This window comes from Aythya fuligula, chromosome 8 (assembly GCF_009819795.1).
Source record: "Aythya fuligula isolate bAytFul2 chromosome 8, bAytFul2.pri, whole genome shotgun sequence".
Taxonomy (NCBI): domain Eukaryota; kingdom Metazoa; phylum Chordata; class Aves; order Anseriformes; family Anatidae; genus Aythya; species Aythya fuligula.
In genome coordinates this window covers 6,780,812-6,802,552 of record NC_045566.1, presented here as the reverse complement: position 1 = coordinate 6,802,552, position 21,741 = coordinate 6,780,812, and the positions used below count along the sequence as shown (strand labels likewise).

General features: G+C 36.7%; 1 protein-coding gene across 2 annotated transcripts in view; it reads right to left on the bottom strand.

The window, feature by feature from the left end:
- Positions 1 to 21,741, bottom strand: part of FAF1 (Fas associated factor 1) — a 158,355-nt gene that overhangs the window by 121,298 nt on the left and 15,316 nt on the right. For both annotated transcript variants that reach the window (XM_032191904.1, XM_032191903.1), the window contains exons 3-5: positions 6,526 to 6,572; positions 3,501 to 3,709; positions 144 to 235 (exon numbers count right to left, since the gene is read on the bottom strand). In XM_032191904.1, the coding sequence (XP_032047795.1) occupies positions 144 to 235; positions 3,501 to 3,709; positions 6,526 to 6,572 (348 nt within the window). The remainder of the gene's footprint in view (positions 1 to 143; positions 236 to 3,500; positions 3,710 to 6,525; positions 6,573 to 21,741) is intronic.

The following is a 21,741-nucleotide window of genomic DNA, read 5'->3' as shown; positions in this document are numbered from 1 at the left end:
ACTTAAGTGTTCCTAGTATTACTTTCACCTAAGACATCTAACAGTGTTTGAAACTCACAATTCTTGCATTGTAACCCCCCACCCTCAGAGCCTCAGTTTGAAACACTGAATTCAGGTAACTGAAAACACAGTTGAAAACTTACACTATCGTCTACATCTCCAGTCTTCCACCCTTTCAGCAGCATTTTAGATGCAGGAATCTGAAGTTCATTTTCTAGAATACGTTTGATATCTCCTGAAGAGAAAAGGAATAAAATGTCAAGAAAAACACATATAAAGCATACACATTTACCACCATCTCAAACATTACTGAATTACAGCGCATAAATGAGCAAGAAAAATTTACTACAAAATCAGTTTTACTGTAGTTATCAATGTAACATGCAATTTGGACAATATTTCAGTAGTTCTACACTGCACGTGCTATCCACACATCTGCAGGTGCATGCTACCTGAAGCAATGCATCTTGCCAGCAATAAAGGTGGTGTGCACTCACAAATCCACGACCAATAATCCTGACACAGGGAACTAGAGTGTTCACGCAGCTTGACTGGTCTGACAGCTATTTGAGTGTTTTGCAAATTTTGATGCTGTCTTCTTCCTGTAGCTATTATAGGCACAAAATAATTTAGGCTGAAGGTACCTCAGGAGGTCACGTAGACCAAGGCCAACTCAAACAAGTTCAGAGGTCTAACGAGACCAGTCCAGTCAAGGTTTTGTTCAGCTGACTCTTGAACACTTCTAAGGATGGAGGCTCAACAGCTTCTCTGGCCAACCTGCTGCAGTACTTGACCACCCTCATAATTAAAATAAACAAATATATTCAGCGTATATAATGTTGCAATCTGTGTCCTTTGCTTCTTATCTCATCACTATGCTCCTCCAAGAAGAGTCTGGCTCCATCTTCTGTGTCCTTCCATCAGTTATAGACTGTAATAAGGTCTCTACCTCTCCCCTTCTCTCCTCCAGGTTGAACTACTCTAATTCTCTTCGCCTCTACTTGTATGTCACCTCGTGCTCAAGTCTCCTGACTATCTTGCTGACTACTGCTGGACTCACTCCACAACATCCTTCTTGTACTGGGTACCCCTGAATTGGATGTATTGCTCCAGACACAGTCTCACAAGTGCTGAATAGGTGAGAAAAATTATTCTGCTGGATCCACTGGCTATATTCTTGCTAACACAGCCAAGGACGCAGCTGGCATCCTTGCAGTAGTGCACTGCAAGAGTGCACTACTGATGAGCCTCCAGATCTGCTTCTTTTTTTTCTTTTCCTCTCCCCACAAAGTTTCTTTCTGGCCTATTACCAGATGGTATAACATGGAGTTATCCTGCCCCAGATGAAGAACTTCATATTTGCTTTTGCTGAGCTTCGTAAGGCTGTTGTCTGTCTACTTCTCCAGGCTGTCCAGGTCTTTCTTGATAGCAGAATTGCCCTCCAGAACATCAGCCACTTTCTCTGATGTGCTACTACCTGTGAACTTGCCTGGAGTGCTCTTCTTGACAAGCAGGTTTCTAATAAAGACATCAAGCAACACTGGCCCCAAGATCAGCCCCTGAGTGACACTACATTAGCAACTGTTCACCAGACTTTGAACCTGGCAGTTCAGGCAAATACCTGCCTACATTCTAAGCTCACTTACCCAGTCCTCATCTCAAGAATATTACTACAGGAATACTACAGCAGAGTATGGAAAAGGCCTTACCAGATACAGTAACATCCAGTTCTCCCCTTGTCCACAGAGCCAGTTATCACATCATAAAAGGCAATACAATTAGGCATAATTTATCCTTACCAAATCCAGGCTAGCCCTGGATCACCTGTTTTTTTGTTTGGTTGGTTGGTTTTGTTTTGTTTTTCCTTCCTGTGCTAAGAAATGGATCCCAGGAAGATTTTGCTCCATAATCTTTCCACACACTGAATTCAGAGATTGCCATTGAACAGCTGGTTCGCATTTTCCTGAGCTTTTGTTTTAATGCTGATTGTACTGGGTACTTACAGAAGCCCTTTTTATCTCTTAGTGCTTTCAGCTCTGCCTGACCTTTGGTTTTCCTTTAGCTCCAAACCTGCATACCCTGTCAAGCCTGTATTCCCTCTGGATAGCCCAACACTACCTTTTACCTTTGTTGTACTTTCTTTTGCATTTAGCTTAGTCAGAAGTTTTGTTCTGTGCTGGCCTTCTGCCACATTTGCTCCCCTTTTTGCATGTGGGAAGGTACTGTTCTGGTACTTTGAAGTTGTCCTTGAAGACCAACATCTCCCTTAAGTCCTTTTGCCCTTCAAGACAGTTTCTCCTGGGATTCTGCCAAGCAGATCTTTGAAAAAGCCAAAAGCTGCTTTCCTTAAGTCCATAGCTGAAATCCTACTATTTGTCAAACACAAGGCTGTCCTCGACCTTCATATTCCAAGAAACAGACAGAAGTCTTACACTGATTACCTTCTGACTGTTCCTTAATCACCTATACCTGAAAGAAGTTTATAAGAAAAAAATTACTACAGCTGCACAATTCTGATTTGGCCATTTGTGTATCTACTCTGCATGGGCATAACTCAGTGCAGTGCAGTGAAAAGACAGAACACTGATCAAGAATTCCAACTCATCACCACTAGGTGGCACCATCGAATATCAAATCGAATGCAGAGAAGAAAAATAAGGACCAAAAAGTTTCAATTTCCAAATTTCATCACAGACATAAGGCTACAGTTCTGCAAGTTTTTTAATCAACTATTTCTTTGTTTTGATCTGTATATTGTCTTCAAAAAAAACTTTTTCTCCTTAGTAATTTAATTTCCTTAGAAAATTAATTCATCTTGGTGAGTATCAAAAACAATATACTCTGCAATGGTACGAACAGCATATTTCTAACATACTTGTATAAAATGCATCAGATTTAGAATGAAGACAAAAAGAATCTGATAAAAGGAATCTTAACTGCCACAAAAGAGCCAAATAAAATTTTTTAAAAGGATGTAACAATGCTCTACATAATTGCAAGAATTCCTATGAATTTTGTCACTAATCCTATGCAGAAAAGGATGATGCTATAGAGATTCAAAAAGGAAATGCCAAGATCATCCGCTTATTAGCGGACTGCATCCACACTAATCCTACTGCAAATTATATTTTCACGCGTCAACTTAATCAGTAATCTTCATTATGTTTCTGAAGCAAGTCCATAAGACAACTAGATTTCAAAATAAATATTTGATAGATCACTAACCTTTACAAAGGATTAGTGAAATTTTGCTTTTTTAAAGCTGCAAAGAGATTTGAAAATGGTTAGGAGCTGTGGAGGCTGCATTTTTTGGGAGATATTTTAGAGAGATTTTTATTTTATTTTATTTTATTTTATTTTTGGTTGGTTGGTTGGTGTTTTGTTGTTTTTTGTTTGTTTGTTTTATGGTTTGGATTTTGGAGGCTACGTGGTTTTTTGTTCTTTTTTTCTTTTAAAAACTTCTCTGGTAAAATTCTTATGTCATTTTTACACATCCTTACCAACTGTGGAGCTGTCTTCAAGTACTACATCCACATTTCTGTCTCTGTACTCAACCCTGAAGTCAAGCATTCGAGGTTGTCTTTCCACTATTTGTCTAGATGGCACTACATGGCGAAATGCTGAGGATGAGGAAGGAGTTGAAGAACCTGCTGCAGAATGACTTGTAGGTCCATACGCTGGTCCTTGTAAAGTCTCTCCACCATACTCACTGAAACATATGCAGATAAGAAGGTTTGAATAAAATAGCTTGATAATGTTTAAACAAAGATTAGCAAAGTGAAATGAACAGTGTTATTCACTTACTACGGTCCACAGCACATGTCTCTTGAATAAACTTCACTGTCATATCTGAAAGTACTGTTTTACTAATAATTACAAATTAACTTTCATATTAACAACGTTAATATTTCAGTGACTCGGAAGTGCTATAGAACAGTTTAAATGACAATCAGGCATTTAAGCCACTCTTTTAGTCTAAAGTTCACTGTGTAATTAACATTGGATTTATCTTGAGAAGCAGCATTATTTCCTGTTCCAGGAGTGCTGTAACCATATAAAAACTTGTACCACGGCAACCACCAGTTTTCTACATCATCAGGCTAGTACCACATGGAAATAAGAATCAGGAAAGAATCAAAATAAATGTCAGAATAAACTGGGAAACCCTCACTATCCAGAAGCACACCTTGTTCTCTTCTGTGAGCCTCTCTGCAAGATGTAACTGAGATTAGAAAGGAAAGGTAACAACACATGAAATTTAAGGAACATTACTCCAGGCCAAAGAAAATTGTGATGTACTGAAATTAGATTTTGATGACAAGATACTTCACAGCACAAGCCTAGAGCTTTGCATTGTAGATGTCCTTACCAGGAAAATTGTGCTCCCTGCTTAGATTGTCTGTCCTGTGCAGTTACAGGGTATCATGACGGAGGATGTGAGCTAATAAAATGTATGCACTGAAAGAATGGGAGCTGTGCAAAGGAGGATTTAGGAAATGCTGAGATGCAAGTTGCCTCATTTCCATTCCTGAACAGAACTTATTTAAAAGACTCCCTTTCCTGAAGATACCATGAGATTTCTCAATGGAAATATTTCTTCAACAAGTCAAACCTGTCATCTAGAGGAGGACTGAAATTTTAAAAAGTGTGAATATGGGTGGCACCCACGTCACAGAACCGTGCATAAACAGTACCAAGCTATTGCAAATCACATCATTTGAAAAAGAAAAACGTATTATGCTTGTAAAACATGTGGCTCCTCTATTTCTCACATCAGCAGGCTCAAAAGGATGAATTCCCAGCTACAAACACCCATGCCCAAAGGTCAAAGACTCACTGCAGAGGACTAAAGAGTAGAGGAAACAGTCTTATTTTCAGGCTTTAAAAAAGTATAAACAACAAGCAATATGTTTGGGGTTTTTTGTTTGTTTGTTTGTTTTAAATCTGACATCCAACAATGAATTAAGTAATGTAACCATTTTGTTAAAAGACCTAAGAAGCAAAGAATATCCTGATTCTCAGGTATTTGTTGTTTTGTTGTTTTTGTTTGTTTGTTTTCAGTCAACACGATTGAGTTATAAAACAAAATGTATTTTTTTCCCTCAATATATTAACTTGCTTCAAGTCCAGTTGTATTAATTATATTTGATTCCATCACAGAAAGCATCCTACATGTCTGACTGGCAACCTGTAATGGAACATAAAAAGCTTCATGTCAGTAAATTAGCCTCATCTGAAAACCTCTGGAAACTAGGCTTCTATGCCTTCTAGGTCTCCTTTTAAACTTCTTGCATTAAAATTATAAAAAAAAAAAAAAAAAGAGAGAGAGAGAGAGAGAAAGAGAAAGGAAGAAGACTACTTGTGACATTCTTTATTGTCTAATCATTTCAAAAAATGAATAAATTAGTACTGAAGAAAGCTGTAAGTGGACACTGGACCTGCTTGTTATCAAAGTTGGGTATAACTACCCCCTAGATCCTTCCCCTGACAAAATGCTTGCAAGCATTCTGGTATTTTGAATATAAACGCTTTGAGGTCAGGAGTTACTATCAAATCCTGTTTCTGTGTCTCTGCTTATGTTAATAGGTAGAAATAGTGCTTGACACAGAGGCTTGTTCTGAATTGGACTATGCAGACCTAGCCATAAATAAACACCTAGTAACTTTACTGAGCAAATAAGTTTTTATCTTGGATTAAAAAAAACTATTTAATGATAGCTTTAGTGAGTATTGACATATATGCCAAAACACCACTTTACCTACATAATTTATCTTCTTTAATCATCAAAACAAACCTTTTAAAAATAGTACATTGAGTATTTTCTTCAACAACATATAAAATGCTGTTTTACTGCCTCTCCCAAGTAGCTCAATTCTTGTTCTGCTGTTTTCAATTGCCTCATCAGCACTTAGGATATCATATGTCAGTGACTTCAAGATACGCAGGCATCAGTATACAAGCCAAAATTTAATTCAGAAGCTGAAAGATGGTCAGTAAAGCTCCTTTTAGAAGGGAGCAACCTTACTTTATCTAGTACAATATCTGCTGCATGTAATTCACTTATAACAAACAAACATTTTTTTGGCCAGAGGTATATGGAATACTGATATCCTTAAAAATGCATAAGGAAAAAGAACATACTTAGCAAGGCATAAGCTTTGTCCTGCAAATTTTTACACCTTTAGGGGAAGAAAAAAATAACAAAACAAAGTCCTGACTTCCTAGAAAGCATATCAACATCCAGACCCAGTAAATGGACAGTACTACAGAATGACCTAACAACAAATGAATTTAGAATAAAAATTAACTAGTTTGAATAGGTGTTTGAGCTGGTTTTCCACCAGTATGGGGGGAAAAAAAAAAAAAAGAAAAAAAAAAAAGTTAAATCAGCCTTGACAGGTATTGAATTTGTGGCTCAAGAAACTGCTTTAAAAGGTACATCACCATCTTCGGATTCAGGAGCAAAACTGTAACCATTACACAGCATCATTCTCTGCACGTACTACTCCAGCACTCTGTGCTTACCTTTGCAGAATGCCGTTTTCTTGCGGTATTACACCATTTATAGCTGCCTGAAAGGAAAAAATAAGTTTTCAATCAAACATTCAGAGAAATAACAATAAATCAGAAGGATTCCTATAATATGTTTTAAGAAGTGATTAACTTGCTTTAAAATGTATTGTAAAATGTTCTCCACTAAGTGAATATTCTTGGTAAACAATATTGCCATTGAAGTACACTCTTAAAATAATAATAATAAAAAAAAATAAAACTTATCTAGGTGGAAATGAACATGAACTGATGCTCAGGCTCCTGTGTGTGTGTGTGTGATGGATTTCCCAGGTGTAATGCACAGGAACCAAGCACATGGCCTGTGCTCAGTAAATCGTAGGAAGCGTACAAAGTGTTAAAAATGCAGCTTTCAGACACATCAAGCTAACTGTGCACAGACAAGTACTGTCTGTGCACAGACAGTACAACACGAGAAGTTCTCGTGTTTCCCAGAACTATCAGGCCTACACAAACCTAAAACCCTGCTCAGCTGCACATACACCAATACATACACCACATACATCCAAGTTCAAAGTCTTCTGACCTAGTCTCTGAAGTGTACCCATGTGCCACAGACTCACAGAAATACAAACTACCCCTCCTCAAATTCAACCAATCTTCACACACAAAAGGAAATAATTTTTAAATACAGTTTATAGAGCTAGGTATCATCCTATGCTGCTCAGATTATCAAAATAAACAATATATTACTTAGGTGTGAGACTGGGCCCAAACCTGGCGAGTTGCAACCAAATTAGGCCTCTTATTTAAAATTACAGAGGTATTACCTATAAAAGTTTTGTAATATTATCTCTTTGATATTAAAATGTCTTTTGTTTAGAATAGCCACACAACATACCCCAGTTTCAAGTCCAAAAACCCACTTCTGACAAAATTGTTTTCTCAGCCTGATCCAGCATAGCGCCATTATACCTTGTGGGAATCTGTAACGCATTTTCAGCACAGCTGGTACTATGTACATTTATATATCAACCAAAGCATATACAAAGTCAGGAACAGCAAAAAAGTTGGAAAAGAGTAAGACTCTCTTCAACAATATTTAGGAGATAACTTCTTGCAGGCTGCTTTATACCACAAAAGAAAAAAAAGAAAAAAAAAAAAAAAAAAGGTTCCACAATCTCCTTGATGCTAGGATTTTTCAGACTTGAAGTGCAGTGAAAGTGATACCACACGAGCTTACACATTTCACTACTCAGCTGTTTCAATTCTGTTCTGATTATTGTTGGAAGATATAGGAGTAGAGATGTCAGAACCCCACCTCACCTAAGGCTTTTAAGCAGGGCCCAGCAATGGGCACATAAAGAGGAATAGCACTGGAGGGAATTTGACAAGGAATGAGAAAAAATATGTTAAAAAAAATTTTTGACATGCTAATTTTGAGTTTTGATAATCTTTATAATCACTTTTTCATTTTTTTTTTTTTTTTTAATTTGGTAGGCTTGAGGGTGACATTGAAGAGAGCTTGTAGCATCTCACTGATCTTCTATTTCTGCTGTACCACCAATTCCTATATTTCTGCTACCACAATTTCTACTATCACTTTTATCCATTCTTATAATATGTCAGCTATGCCTGAACAGCTGGCCAGTATATCTGGTGAATAAGTATCTGGTCCTTGATGAAGACAGCTAAAATTTAGAGGCTCGTAGACTATTTACTGCTTCAGGAGGATGAAATTGAATACTGTAACTGAACTACGGACTGTCATAATCTATCATCATTTTTACAACTTAACATTAAAAAATGTGGCTTAAATAAGAAATGCCCAATAAATACAAAAGTGGAGTAAACCCAGATTTAAACCTGATGCTTTTTCTCTGAATACATAAGGATGAAGTTTTACAATTTCCATTAATAAATAAGAATTAATAATGAAGTCAAAAATGCACTACTACTTAGCGAAGAAACTATGATACTGAATAAGACTTGTCATTTATTTAGATAAAATATTACACTAATGACAGCAGAAAAAACAGACAAGCAGAAGAGCTGCAGGTATCTCTAAACTACAGCAGTTACCCATAAGGCTGCATCAAATTACAGTGAAAACAAAGCTTCCTACCAGAACACTTTTTAAATCAGTTTATCCACTGTGCATGGCAATAATCAGTGGTTTCTTTTTAACGTGTCTTGTTTATCATCACTGTGGTTTTTGCAGTCATACATAGCTCTTGATCATGTTCATCTAATAAGTCTCCAGGAAGAAGTGAGAGGTTTTGGTTTGTTTGGGTTTTTCTGAATTGACATCTCCCCTCCCCACCCCAATACTCTTTAGTAACATACACAATTTGGTTAAAAGACAAAAATATCCTTTATTTTGTATCTGTAGGATATGAAGAGCAAATACAGGTTCTTGTACCACAGGATTAACACACCAACGACCATCTGCTGACAAGAAGATGGAGCAAAAGAAGCTTCTTGGAGCAAAAGAAGCTGCTTCAGTAATGAAGAAATATAGTACAGCACTTCCACATTTCTTTTGTCAAAGCCTGTATTTTTTATTATTATTATTTTTTTTAAGTCTAGTCAGAGGGGCCAAATATGATAGAGGCTCCAAGCTATTTTCTTTAAAAATGAATAATTCACTTGTTCACATCCTCGGTTCTGTAAACTTGGTGACATTTAAGGGGCACAGCAGTAAGAAAAAAACAGCTGCAGCATTATGTACTTTTTTTGATGGAAAGACCTCTACTAACCACACAGTAAAAATAAAGAGTCTGGACACTGTTTGTTAAGCAAGATGGAAGACTAAAATTACGTAGATGACAAATGGTGGCAGTGCACATGTAGATATTGAATAAATATTAAATATCCATGTTCTTCCAAGATATCTGTAAGTAGGCACTGCAAAGAAAAGGGAACAACCATCCACCTTACGGTTTCATAGCAGGAAGGTTGTGAATAAAAAAAATAAAAATAAATGAACATGTTATTAAGACAGTTCCAGACTCTTCTTCCCCAGTGTCAGTCCCCTTTGAGAGAGGATCAGGTCTCTGTGGTTAAGCAAACATTCAAAGATATTAAATTTTTGTCTTTCCAAACAAGGATCATTTGATCATCAAAACCAGCCTGTGTGACTAATATACAGTAATTAAAGAGATATATTTCCCTTGAAACAGTTTTAATAACAGGTGCAGTAAATCTATCTATGGGTTATTAAATAAAGATGCCATGTCTGGCTCGGAAAACGTCTTCAGCTTCGGAGCGCTACACGGGAAGCAGCACCGCGTGCCTACCCTGTCCTCACTCCGTACAGCCACTCGTATCCACTACAGGGTACCACAGCTTCAGTGGTTTTTTCTGTCTGTTCTAATGCTGTCTTCATTTAAAGAGTTAAGCTCAGCTTAAGTGGAAAATTACTCTGCGCACTAGAAATATTTAAGTGCCTGAAGAATGCCGCAAAGCATAAAGCCTTTCCTCAAAGACTATCAACTGAAATATTCGTCCACTCTGCCTAAATGTGACTTTTTTTTTTTTTTCAAACCAGTACAAAACATTGTTGGAGAAAAACAAGAACCACCATTTCTTAATAAGCTGATGAAACAGCAATGTTCACCTCTCTCCACTAACCTGTTAAAAACTCTAGCACTAACCTGTTAAAAACAATTAAGCATATCTTATGGTGCCTCTCATGCTGGATGGCAAGAAGGTTCCTAGGAATAATTATGAATGAACTGTGGTATTAAAGACAGGACAAAAACTTGTCTCCTAAGCTTGAAGTACTCGGTGGTTATCACTAGGTTCAAAAACAGAGTGGATTAATTTAAAAGCAGAGGTCTACGTATACTGGCTGCATACACAAACAAGGCTGGGAATTCCTTCGTCTCCAAGTACAGATGAAAGGTTTCATTTCCAGCATTTAGAAAGGATACTTAGATGAATTATGTGAAGAGCTAACACCAGGCCCAGACAAGAGCAGAGTCAAAGGCCTTTCCAAAGGGTGAGGTGGGAGAAGAGCTGCTTTTACAGACACGTGCTGGCCCCTCTCCTTCCCAATCTCCATATCACACAAGTTTTGGCTAATGGATTCAAACCCTACTGTAGAAACACAAATCCTTTAACAATTTTCCACATTCAAACCCCTACTTCAATGAAAACCAGCAGTGAGCAGGATAGAGTCTGATATGCAGAAATTACGGAGTCTCTTCAGGAAGCAACCTGGGTATCTTGGATGAGTGAAACGGATCTTGGGAAGCATGACTTACCAAACCAGGGTACTAGAAAGCATATCTCTAAGCAAAAGAAAGCAAGTTCAAGCAGAAGCTCACGCTAGAAGAGCAACACTTTCAGAAAAAGGGGTTAGAGAGCTGTAAATGCCATGCACATGTAAAAGCTGCATGAGTTCCATTGAGATAAACAACCACATCAGCTTAATGCAACCAGTACAAGTTTATGCATGAATCATCTCACACAGAATTTTAAAAGCTTTATTTAGGTTTGATTAAATTCAACAAGACCACTTCAGTCTACTTAATGAAGGCCACACAGAGCTTTACATTGGTTTAGCTAAGAATTGAGGAGGTTTACATTAAACAAACCACATGAGTGAGACACAGACACAGGGCAATAGGAACTGCTGCGCAGATGATTTCATCCAAAATCCAGGGGTGGCCAACCAAACAGCATCTACTGCTTCAGAGAAAGGCACAGGAAAATAAAACTGAGGAACTTGCTCAGGGGGCATTTTCTTCCAATACCCTGGTATTCTGTCAGACCGGCACAAAAAAAATTCTCGTTTTCTGTTCTATTCCACATTAAATAATGCAATAGCCTCATGATCCATATCTTCAATTCATGCTATGAAACTCACTTAAAGCTCTCTTTGATAAAAGGATTCATTTATTATGTCTTTCAATAAGCAATATTCTTGTCCAAATGTTACAATTTACATTTTACTTCAGTTTTAAAAATGCATGGTATGCTAAAGGAACAAAGTTCTGCATTTTGTGGCTTTCCTGCTCATTTTGCCTTTTCTTCCTATTATGTATTTAAGACTTCCTTAGTATCTAAACAGTTGCTCTCAAACCACAAATTCAGAAAGTTTTTCCCATGCTGTTTCCTACGTTAGCTGAAGCAAAGGCTGCTCTATCTATCACTATCTCAGAGGATGTTGTACTGGTAGCTTGTTGGACTATATTTAGAAATATAACAGAAACGGTTGGTTCGCTGTTTCACACTACAAAACAAACAAAAACTTATCTTAATACCTAACTGACCCTTTCATCATTTAATCCTATATTTATTTATTTCTCAGTCTGATAACACTGATGAATATAACACCAAAACATACATACAAAACCTCACTATAGAGGGAGAGACAACAAATGCAGTGTTTTGGGTTCTGAAGAATAAAGAATTGGTAACAGTTGTATTTTGTAAAAAACAATGAGTATTCCTGCATGCAATCGACTCATCCTGCTTGAGGATCAGTCAAGATTTTCTGAATCTATAAAAAAAATGTATATTTTTTAAGAAATTAAAAGTTAAATAAAATATACTAAAAGCCCTTCACTAAGCAATCTAAAATACACTGGAAAAATATTTCTTATATTTTGTATTTTATGATATTCCCAAAGTACAGAAAGGGTTATTTATACTATAGTTACAGTTTGTAACTGTAAGGTCATTGCAATTAATTCTTCTCCTAGTCTGGATTAAATGTGATATTCCCTGTGAAATGCAACGTTCTTATTCTAACTTTGTTGCTTTCATGTAATAAATTATAGTTGCTTAATCCCAAAGATTTTAAAACCATTATTTTATTTTGTATTCAAACAAAATAAATAGACAATAAAACTCCAAACAGATATGCTTTAAATGTTATGCTTTAAAAAAAAATATGTTATCCAGAGAGGAATAACAAATAAATAAGTGATAAAGAAGAGCACCAGTGAGACAAAATATGCATGAAAGGACAAAAAAAAAAAAAAAAAGTGAATTTTAAATTTCAGCCAAACTTTAAAAACTGTGTGACAAAGGAGTACACAAAGTAAAGAAAAATGGCAGCAGCATCAAGATTGGTTCCTTCTGAACACAGAAGTATTGCTTACAATGAAAGCTACTCACAGAGTTCTGCACATTTCAATAAGTAATGTTCTTCTACTAGCTCTCTATTTGTCAAAAACTAGTTTTGGATGGCATTTTTAACAGAAGTGATATTAGCATTACTAGGCTTTTAAACAGGTAATGGCAGATGTAGGTCTATAGAAACATTTGTTCTGACCTGCCAATACCATGACTTCAGGAAACTCTACAGTAAGTAAGAATATATGTGGACTTTTCCTATGATCAGACTATAACAATAAAAAAGGAAAATTTGGGAACAAACAGCAAAGTCTTCATAAATGACATTGATAAAAACATGCTTTAAGTATTAGGCAAATAACACAGACAATCTGGATTAATAAAATAAAGCTTTACTGCAATCAGCTCTAATACAACCACTCCTTTCTGTACCAAGACTGTATTACGAGACTCCCAAGCAGAGGAACATGGTTTCTATACAGATTCAGGCAAATACCAAATCTTTGCTGTTATACACCAGTCTGCGATCTGTTATTCTAAGTGCAAAGCTCTGTAAAGCATTCTGCAGGAATAAAACTTACTTCAGACCAGATACTGTTACAGACAAGACACACTATCACCTTCCTACACAAACAGATATTTTGAAGCTGCTATTTTAGCAACTAAAACTGGTTTCGGTCTAAGTTGTAAAAAGTATTATTTAGTTTGGATTTTTAAATGAATGCAATAATATTTAAATTTTAAAAAATTACTAATTATGTCCCCATAGTAAATTAACAGAGGCAACCTTTACCTTTGTTATCTTTGGCAGGCTTTGCAAGGCAAAGAAGAGAGTCAGCTTTTTCCTGTAGTTTGTCTTATACTTGCTGGCATCTCCCCAGCTTTGCAAGTCTCAAAGTATTTCCAAGTGCTAGACGTGAAGTTACACCCACAGTTTTTACAGAATGCCAACATTTGTCCCCATCGTGGTTAAAATTTAACCAAAAGCTGTAATTGAACTACAATGAAATGTCTTCTATGCATTCTGCTTTATTTCAGCTTGCTTTCTGTACAACAAATATACTTCATGAAAAGCTGCAAAACAATAGAATTGCTAATAAAGCAAAAAATTAACATTTCATCAAAAAATGCCACATGAATATATTCATACAGATGATTCACTTCATCAGCAAGAGAGCACGCATTGAAATAGTTTACAATTAGCACTCTAGATGTGGTTTCCCATTTCTCCCTACTTCTTTGGTGGCTTCGACAAACTTTTTCCTGTAGTTCCTACAACATGCCGACATGCACTAGGAAGCCTTTCAACAGTTAGATATACTTCTATAATCCTGGGGAAAAAAACCCTCACACTTTGCACAGCCCTTTAATTTTATATTGTCACTGCATAATTCCACAAACAAAGCACAAGCTCAAGAATAAATTCCCAACTTGGTGCATTTTTATAGTGCAATGAAAATAAATAGCATGAACATATTAAGGAATCTTACTGATCAGGATCTATCCAAGCCAAAACGCTACTTTCAACAGTAAAAAAGGAAAAGAACCTACCCCAAACCGACCACTCAAAAACCATTCATGCGTACAGGGAGAGGAGCAGACTGATACATCTGCTGCCTTCTGACACATACACATACCTTGGCTCTAGGGATTAACATTACAACTTCTTACACTACTACAACTTCTAACTTAACAGAAACAAAAGCTTATGCTGGATATCAGAGAGTATTTTGGTACTCTTTAAAATACTAAACCTGACAGCAAGAGAGAGAGATTAAACAAAGTCTACGCCTGGAAAAATATTCTGAACATTTTTATCCCTCTCCAAATTATTTTATGTAAATTTGGATGACAATGCCAAAACGCAAAGGTTGGGGATGGCTACCTCAAGACAACATACTTTTTGTTCAGCTTTAAAATTGCTCATTGTTATGACATACTAGCTCCCAGTAATTATTAAAAAGATATAATATGGGTGAAATCTCATGACAAGACTACTTAAAAATAATCCTAAAAGTACTGTGTATAGAATAAGATTGCTCTTACTGGAAAGGTGTAACAACTTGAAACACTTTATATGAGAGTTTCCAAATTACCCTAACCATAGACAACCGACTGCCTGATCACTATTCAATAATAAAAAATATTTACATAAGATTTAGCTTTGTTTGGAAACCAGAAAATACAGACTCAAAATTATGTGATGTATAATTTGCCTACAATATTCCTGTTTCATGACATCTGTGCTGTGCTACTGGCACTGCAGCAACTCACATCTTCCAGGACCAGCTAAAAACAGTTTGCTTAAATAGAAACAAACAAATAAATAAATAAATAAAACTAGGACAAAAGTGTTAAGATATTCAACAGTAAAGTTGAAAGTCTGGTGGATCTAGAGGACTCCTCACTTACATGGCACAATCTTTCACAATTAAGGTTCACATGCAAAATAGTCGCAGCGTCTGCAGACATTGATTCTCAAATTAAATAAATTACTTCATTTTTCTCCTACTCGTTCATTCCCAGCATGATTCCATGACAGACTAATTGCTTGTCAAACACGCGTTTATACGACTTATGCAGTTTTCAGTTCAACTAGTTACAGAGTAATATATGGAGAACTACTTTTAGATATCTTAAAACACCAATTAGCAGCCACTTAACTATTCATATGTTCCAGAAATTTGCTCTTGAATTCAAATGTTTAAGGACAAATTAATGCCAAGCAATCTGCAGAGAAATTTCCAATACAGAGGCAAAAGCCTTTGAAAATAAGTATTAGTGAAATGCAAGGCAGGCAGGTAACGCATGCATGTAGCTACAGTAACACTGCCAGGCACCACTGTGAGCTCAGCTCCTGCTTCTTCATTAATCTCAGAGCACAAAAATAAATAAATAAATCTTTGTTACAATAGTCTTTCATGAAGTGAAATCAAAGGTTTTTAGTCCCATTGCTTGTTAGATCAGTAAGCAAGAAAAACTTACAGGAGCTCACTTCTTCAGTAACTAAATTTCACCTATTATTTAGGAAGATGACACGTTGATTACATTGCTTTACAATGTTGACAGCAAAGACTTGAAACGCCTAAAAATCTGCTCAGCTATCTTTCTGGCCAGACATTAAAATTTCTTATATACCTTTGCAGCAGCATGGCTACAAAACACAGCCTGAAAACACAATCTCAATCCCTTAGTTATGTTCCAGTGAATAAAGTAGCTTTTTTCTATTAGAAATACTAAATAAATAGTAATAAAAAAGGCAAATAATTTGAGATTAACATAAACCCTTTAGTGTCTACAAAACTGTTTGTAGCTTAACCATCGCATTTGCTAGAGCTGTGAAGGGATGGAAGATATAGATCTCTTCACAAATACTGAAAAATGATCATAGTTTAACAGGCATGAAAGGGTGTTAATTTAGAAGTTTTTTGGGTCTGTGCTACATCAGTTTTACCCTGCACTAACAGTTCTTAACCCATTACACACCCTCCTGCAAACAGCAGGGTGAGAATTAGTCCCTTCTGTTGAACCAACAGAACTGCACACCATACATGAGACAGCACTGACTAACACAGGGATTTAGAGCCATGACTCTCTTAACAGCCTTAATAAGAAAAGACAACACACAACAACCCCACCTCCTTGAGAGATATCCATTATTTTTTTTCCATCACTCCAAAAAATGCCCTCGAATTGGAGGACAAAGAAAAAATTGAATACGTAATTCCACTTCATGGTTTCCATCAAGTTGTAAACTTTACACCCCTCAGCCTCAGTCATGATAGACCAAAATGAGCTGTAAATACCTAAGTGAGCCCTAACTACCTAAACAGTCCCCTACTAAGTAAATAAAAAACATTTTCAGAAACTGTTTTCACCAACTCCCCAATCTTCCCCAGACAACGTTTCATCCTCTTTAAGCAGATGTGATCATTTGCTCAGAAGTAGAAGAAATAGTTGGTATTTCTAACATTCACCTGCCTTAGAACCCAAAAGAAAAAGAACTAACCTGAAAAAAACAAATGTCCCTCTCGATCTAGCACATGACACAACTATTAATTGTTGAGGTAAGGAGCATTTTGTGAGTTTGGGTCTTTTTTTTTTTTTTTTGGCCTGAATAGTCCCAGGCAAGATCTACAGGAATTCAGTACAGACTGGTGATGAGGAAAACAACTCATTTCTGTTTTCAAATCTTTATCTACGGGCAAGCCAGGAATTGCTCCCTTCCCAGCCTTTCTTTACATACAGAACACTGTGAAACTTGAGGTTCTTCAGTATTTACACAATATCAGCAGCTACAGCTTTGATTACAACTTTAATGGGTTTCCTGGGGGGAAAAAAACAAAATCTCAAGATACGGCAATGTTAACATGATTCAAGCAGTGTTTCTCAACCTCTGTTTAAAGAGCAAAGGGTCATCCAAACAAGAAAACAAACCCAAAGACCACCTAAGTTTTCTGGGGAAAAAAAAAAAAAAAAAAGCCATCCAAGGACCAATTTATATATAAAAATAATGGTTTTATTCAAAACAATCAAAAGTGTAGAACACACAAGCTACGTATTTGCTACTTGTATTCTCCCTTTACTATGCTTGTTTCCTTGCTTGCACGTGTCACAACGTGTACACGACATTTTTATTGCTCTTGGCTCCATTTTAGTTTAAACTCTGTTTGCTTTGTAGACCACTCTGTGATGTCTAGCAGAGCGCTTGCACGCACAGGACCAAGGCTGATACAGAGACACAACAGGATCAATTGCACTCCCTGCTCACAGAGTCATAGTGTCCCAGTAGTGATATACTGAACTCTTCTCCACAGCACCCAAGCCACCAACTGGTGCCACTGTTAAAAGTCGCAGGTGAAAGAAGTTGGGATGTGGTAGGACCTTGCTGCTATCAGAGGTAACCCTCCTTCCTTGAAGAATGTGACTGAGGTGACAAAGAAGGACTCTTATTCTGCATTCTGCAAGCAAAGAATCTTAATTTCCTCTGTAAGTAGTAGTAGTAGTTTTTTTTGTGTGTGTGCCTATTTTTTTTTCCTTAATAGATGACTGCATACCACTATATGGAAAACCATACCATGCTTACAACTACCTATAGATCTGCACGTTCCATAGGGTCTTCAGTGTTAGAAGATATACAAGATATAAATATAAAAGATATATGAAAATGAAACATTTGTTTTATTCAAGATGAAGGCATTCAAAAGTAAAAGTAAAAAAAAATAATAATGGATTTAATATTCATAGTTTAAGAAGAGCTAGTCTTCTTTGCTACCACCCAGCTGCCCCAAACTTGCATATAAGATGCACAGCATGCATCTGAGCTAGCTCAAAGATACAGAAACGTCATTTTGGGAGCTGCAAAACGGCTGTCAATATAGAGAATGAGAAATCAAAGGATTTTTTGTGAGCAGGGATCCTGATTTAACAGAAACCACATTAATGACTTCCAAAAGAGACCTCTGTGGGCCTTTGTAAAACAAAAAGTTCACACGTAATTCAATTGTTTCCTGCTACAAGAGGTTAATGCTGCAGTTGGACACACAAGGAACTTGCAACTCCTGTATTTCCTGGACAACAGGCACCGTGCCCGCAGCACACCTACACCAGCGAGGAGCCCATCCGCCACCATGACTTGGCATTACAGCTCTGGGCTTCCTTCTTCCTCAGCTCTGCTGGCAGCAGGGTTTTCAAGGCTATCCAGGCTACTCGGCGCAGTCACTTGACAGGACACTCATGCAGAAGGGAAGGAAAAAAGAAAAATAAAGGCAGGGGGAGAATACAAACCTCTAGTTCCCATAGGTGGACACAACTGTTCATTTGACCCCCAGGAGGATGCTCTTAATGCACAGACACGTCTGTGCTCCTAACAGGCAAAACCCTTCGGATCCAGTCCTAATGAGAGCACACCATAAACTTCACCAACCCCACATGAAGTGCTGTCAAATGTGTGCCATATTCAGTATGCAAGTCTGAAGTACAGAAAACAGCAGGTCAACAACGGCAGGCAGAAGGGGCAAATGTGGTGAACCACCACCAAACACCACGTGTAGTCCTGGTTCTGCAGGCACTGAAATATAGCTTAGAATGAAACGGGAGCTGCTAAGCACATGACAATATTGTCCCATGTTTCAACAAGAGAAATGGCCTCGTGCCAAGTAAATTAATCATCTGCCTTCTGGGGGCAGGCTAATTCAGATCGATTAAAAAAAAAAAAAAAAAAAAACATACAAAGAGGTAACTCAAAGCTTCTCCAGGGCTAATCAGTTGGGGAAAAAAGGATAAAAGTAATCATTAGTGTTTTAGTTCCTACCAGCTGGTACTGTGATTTATTTACTGCACAGTGTTAGGAAAAGAACTAGGGTAGTGGTTAGAAAGTAAAAGATACAAATAATGGATGGTTGGTAACTGTCAAGAGGCAACGGACCATTTTCTGCCTAGGAATTTCATCTAAAATGGCACTTCAAACAGAATTTAAAAAGAAAAACTGTAAAGCCCTCACTCACTTTTCTCAGTTCGGTTTTTTTTCCTTTTTTTTTTTTTAAATAAGTAAATAAGTTTATTCATTTCTATGTGATGTTGTCTTTTGGAAAGAAATACGAGCATATACATGTAAACAAAATGGATACTTATATTAAAAACAAATAACAATGATTTAAGAGGTTTTAAAAGGTGAACTAAAAAACACAAGCTAATCATCCATACACTTTACCCATCAAAAAGAAAATAACCTATAGTCGAGTGTGAAAGCTTTATAAAAACAGATGTTCAAAATGTAGAGTTTTCTCCTTCCAAGGTATAGAAATGCTTTTTGTCAGCTGATTCTTGGAAGCTGTGTATGAGAGAAATTGCAAGTCATTTGCAGGTGCACTCAGCTGCTGGCTTCACTGCAATCACACTGTGCTTTGAGCATGGAATAACAAAACTAAGTATAGCAGGAAGGCACAAAGGGCATTTCAAGAGTCTACATCAAAAATAAAAACCAGATATTTTTATGATTTTTTTTTTTTTAAATTGCACACAATGTTTACAGGCAAGTGACCATGGGATAACCCCACCTTTATTTTGATGAAAATGATTATCCTCTTAAAGTGATATGCTAAGCAGTGCCTAACATCACCACATCTACTGGAAAAGACTGAAATAAAAACAACTTTAAATTAGTCACCTCTGAATGAGTAACAACAGGAATGGTCATACTGGAAAGAGTAGAAAATTAAGTATGTTGAATCCAGTTTTTCATTCAGAAATCCTGTTCTGACTACTAGTGGAGAATATGAAGTCTTGCTACACGCAAAGGATTTGTGTTTGTCATTAAATTGATGAAAGGTACAGGAGATTAGGTTTATGCGCAGACGCTGGTATTTGATATCAGGAGAACACAGAACTATCATCACACAGGTAACAACCTCGTGCATGAAGGCTGTATCACATAGAGCCAAGAAGCAGATTACAAGTCATTGCATGAATAGGTCATTTCCTTCAAACACAGACCATCATCGGAAACACTTCAAAAGACACATACTTGGGGTTTTTCATACTTTTATTTTATTGTCTATACACAAAGTTTAAGAATGACAATATAAATGTATCTTACCTTCAAACGCCAAAACAGAAGGCCACAGTTTGAATGAACAAGCCATAAAAACATCAAATCTTACAGCACGCAAATTCCTAACTTTTGCTTCCTCAGATGTTAAAAATTATTGTAAATTGATAGATGTCAAAGAAACAACACTCAGGAAATAACGTATTAGCAATCCCAGCAGGTTTAAGAGTTGCTGGATCGATTTACTGGAAAACAGTTTCATAGAGATGAAGATTAAAGACATCACTTAATCTTACAGGTTTTCAGTGACACAGAGAACTTTTTACTTCTTGGCCTTAAAAAAGACAGAAACTAGGCTACTGTGTTCCAATACACACCAAAAAATTAAGCTGCTTCATGCAGCAGATCGCCACAAAGGCCAAGTCGTATGCAACAGTAGGAAACATTATTGGTGAGATTGCTACGACTTCATGATCCCACCAGACAAATCATGTGTTGTTACTGCACGTGAATTCCTCTGCAGCGCTCACATGATAAACTTGATTTTCAGCATTTGAACAAAGCCAACGCAACATTCATGAATGACAGCTTTCTGTATCCCTTCAAACAGCTACAAACATGATTTGAACACTGCAAAAATATACACAACTCAAATTTAAATCCAAGTTGTTTGGTTCCAGGTGGAAGATAAGTTGTTTATATTGTCTATAAGTATCCCGTATAGAAGTCTTCGTGTCTCTTCTTCTAAGGGTATGAGGATTGAAAAGGGATTTTTTAAAGTTCAGAAACAGAAAGCTGCTATTTCCATCCTAAACTACAAAGAAAAAAGAATTCAGATGCATTCTTCTTAAAAAAAAAAAAAAAAAAAAAAAAAAAAGTGGCTATTAGAACTAAACCAAGAAAGGAGTTCCTTTGGCAATATTAGGTCTTACTTGTAAAGAAAATCAAACATCCAAAAAATGAAAAACACAGCAACATTCACTCAAGTAACAGGAAAGATATACATGACATTTTAACACTTGATACTAAAATCTACTAACAAGACCAGGGAAAAAAAAGAAAAGAAAGCAAGCAGTAGGAATACTGCATCAGTGCAAACAAAAAAAAATCTCAAAAAACTACCTGAAAACAAAATCCTTGCAGCATGACGCTTGTTGCGTACACATTTTTAAAAATTTCATTTGAGCTAAAAACATCCAAGACCTTTTTGTTTAATCAAAAACAAAGCCTTCCCTCCTCCCTCATTTCTTGTGGCTGATTCTGTACTTGCCTACTGAATCACCAGGGACATGCACACACACACAACTCCACTACATGCACACACTAAAGACCTATGCAATAAGCCTCTCAAAAAAAAGAAAGCTCACATAGCAGGCAAAATTACAATTTTATTCTACAATTTCAATTTTAAAACACAAAATCCCTATGTTTCCCTTAAGTATTGAACCTTTTTTCATGTGCTGCTTTGATTTTTGAAAAGCTAAAACCCCTTGCCTAACAATGAGATGTTTAATTTTCTCTCAAGCTAGAAACTTTTTCTTCTTATGTTCTGCCTTCATATTCCTTTTGCCTTCTCTCCTCTTTCCTCACTCTTC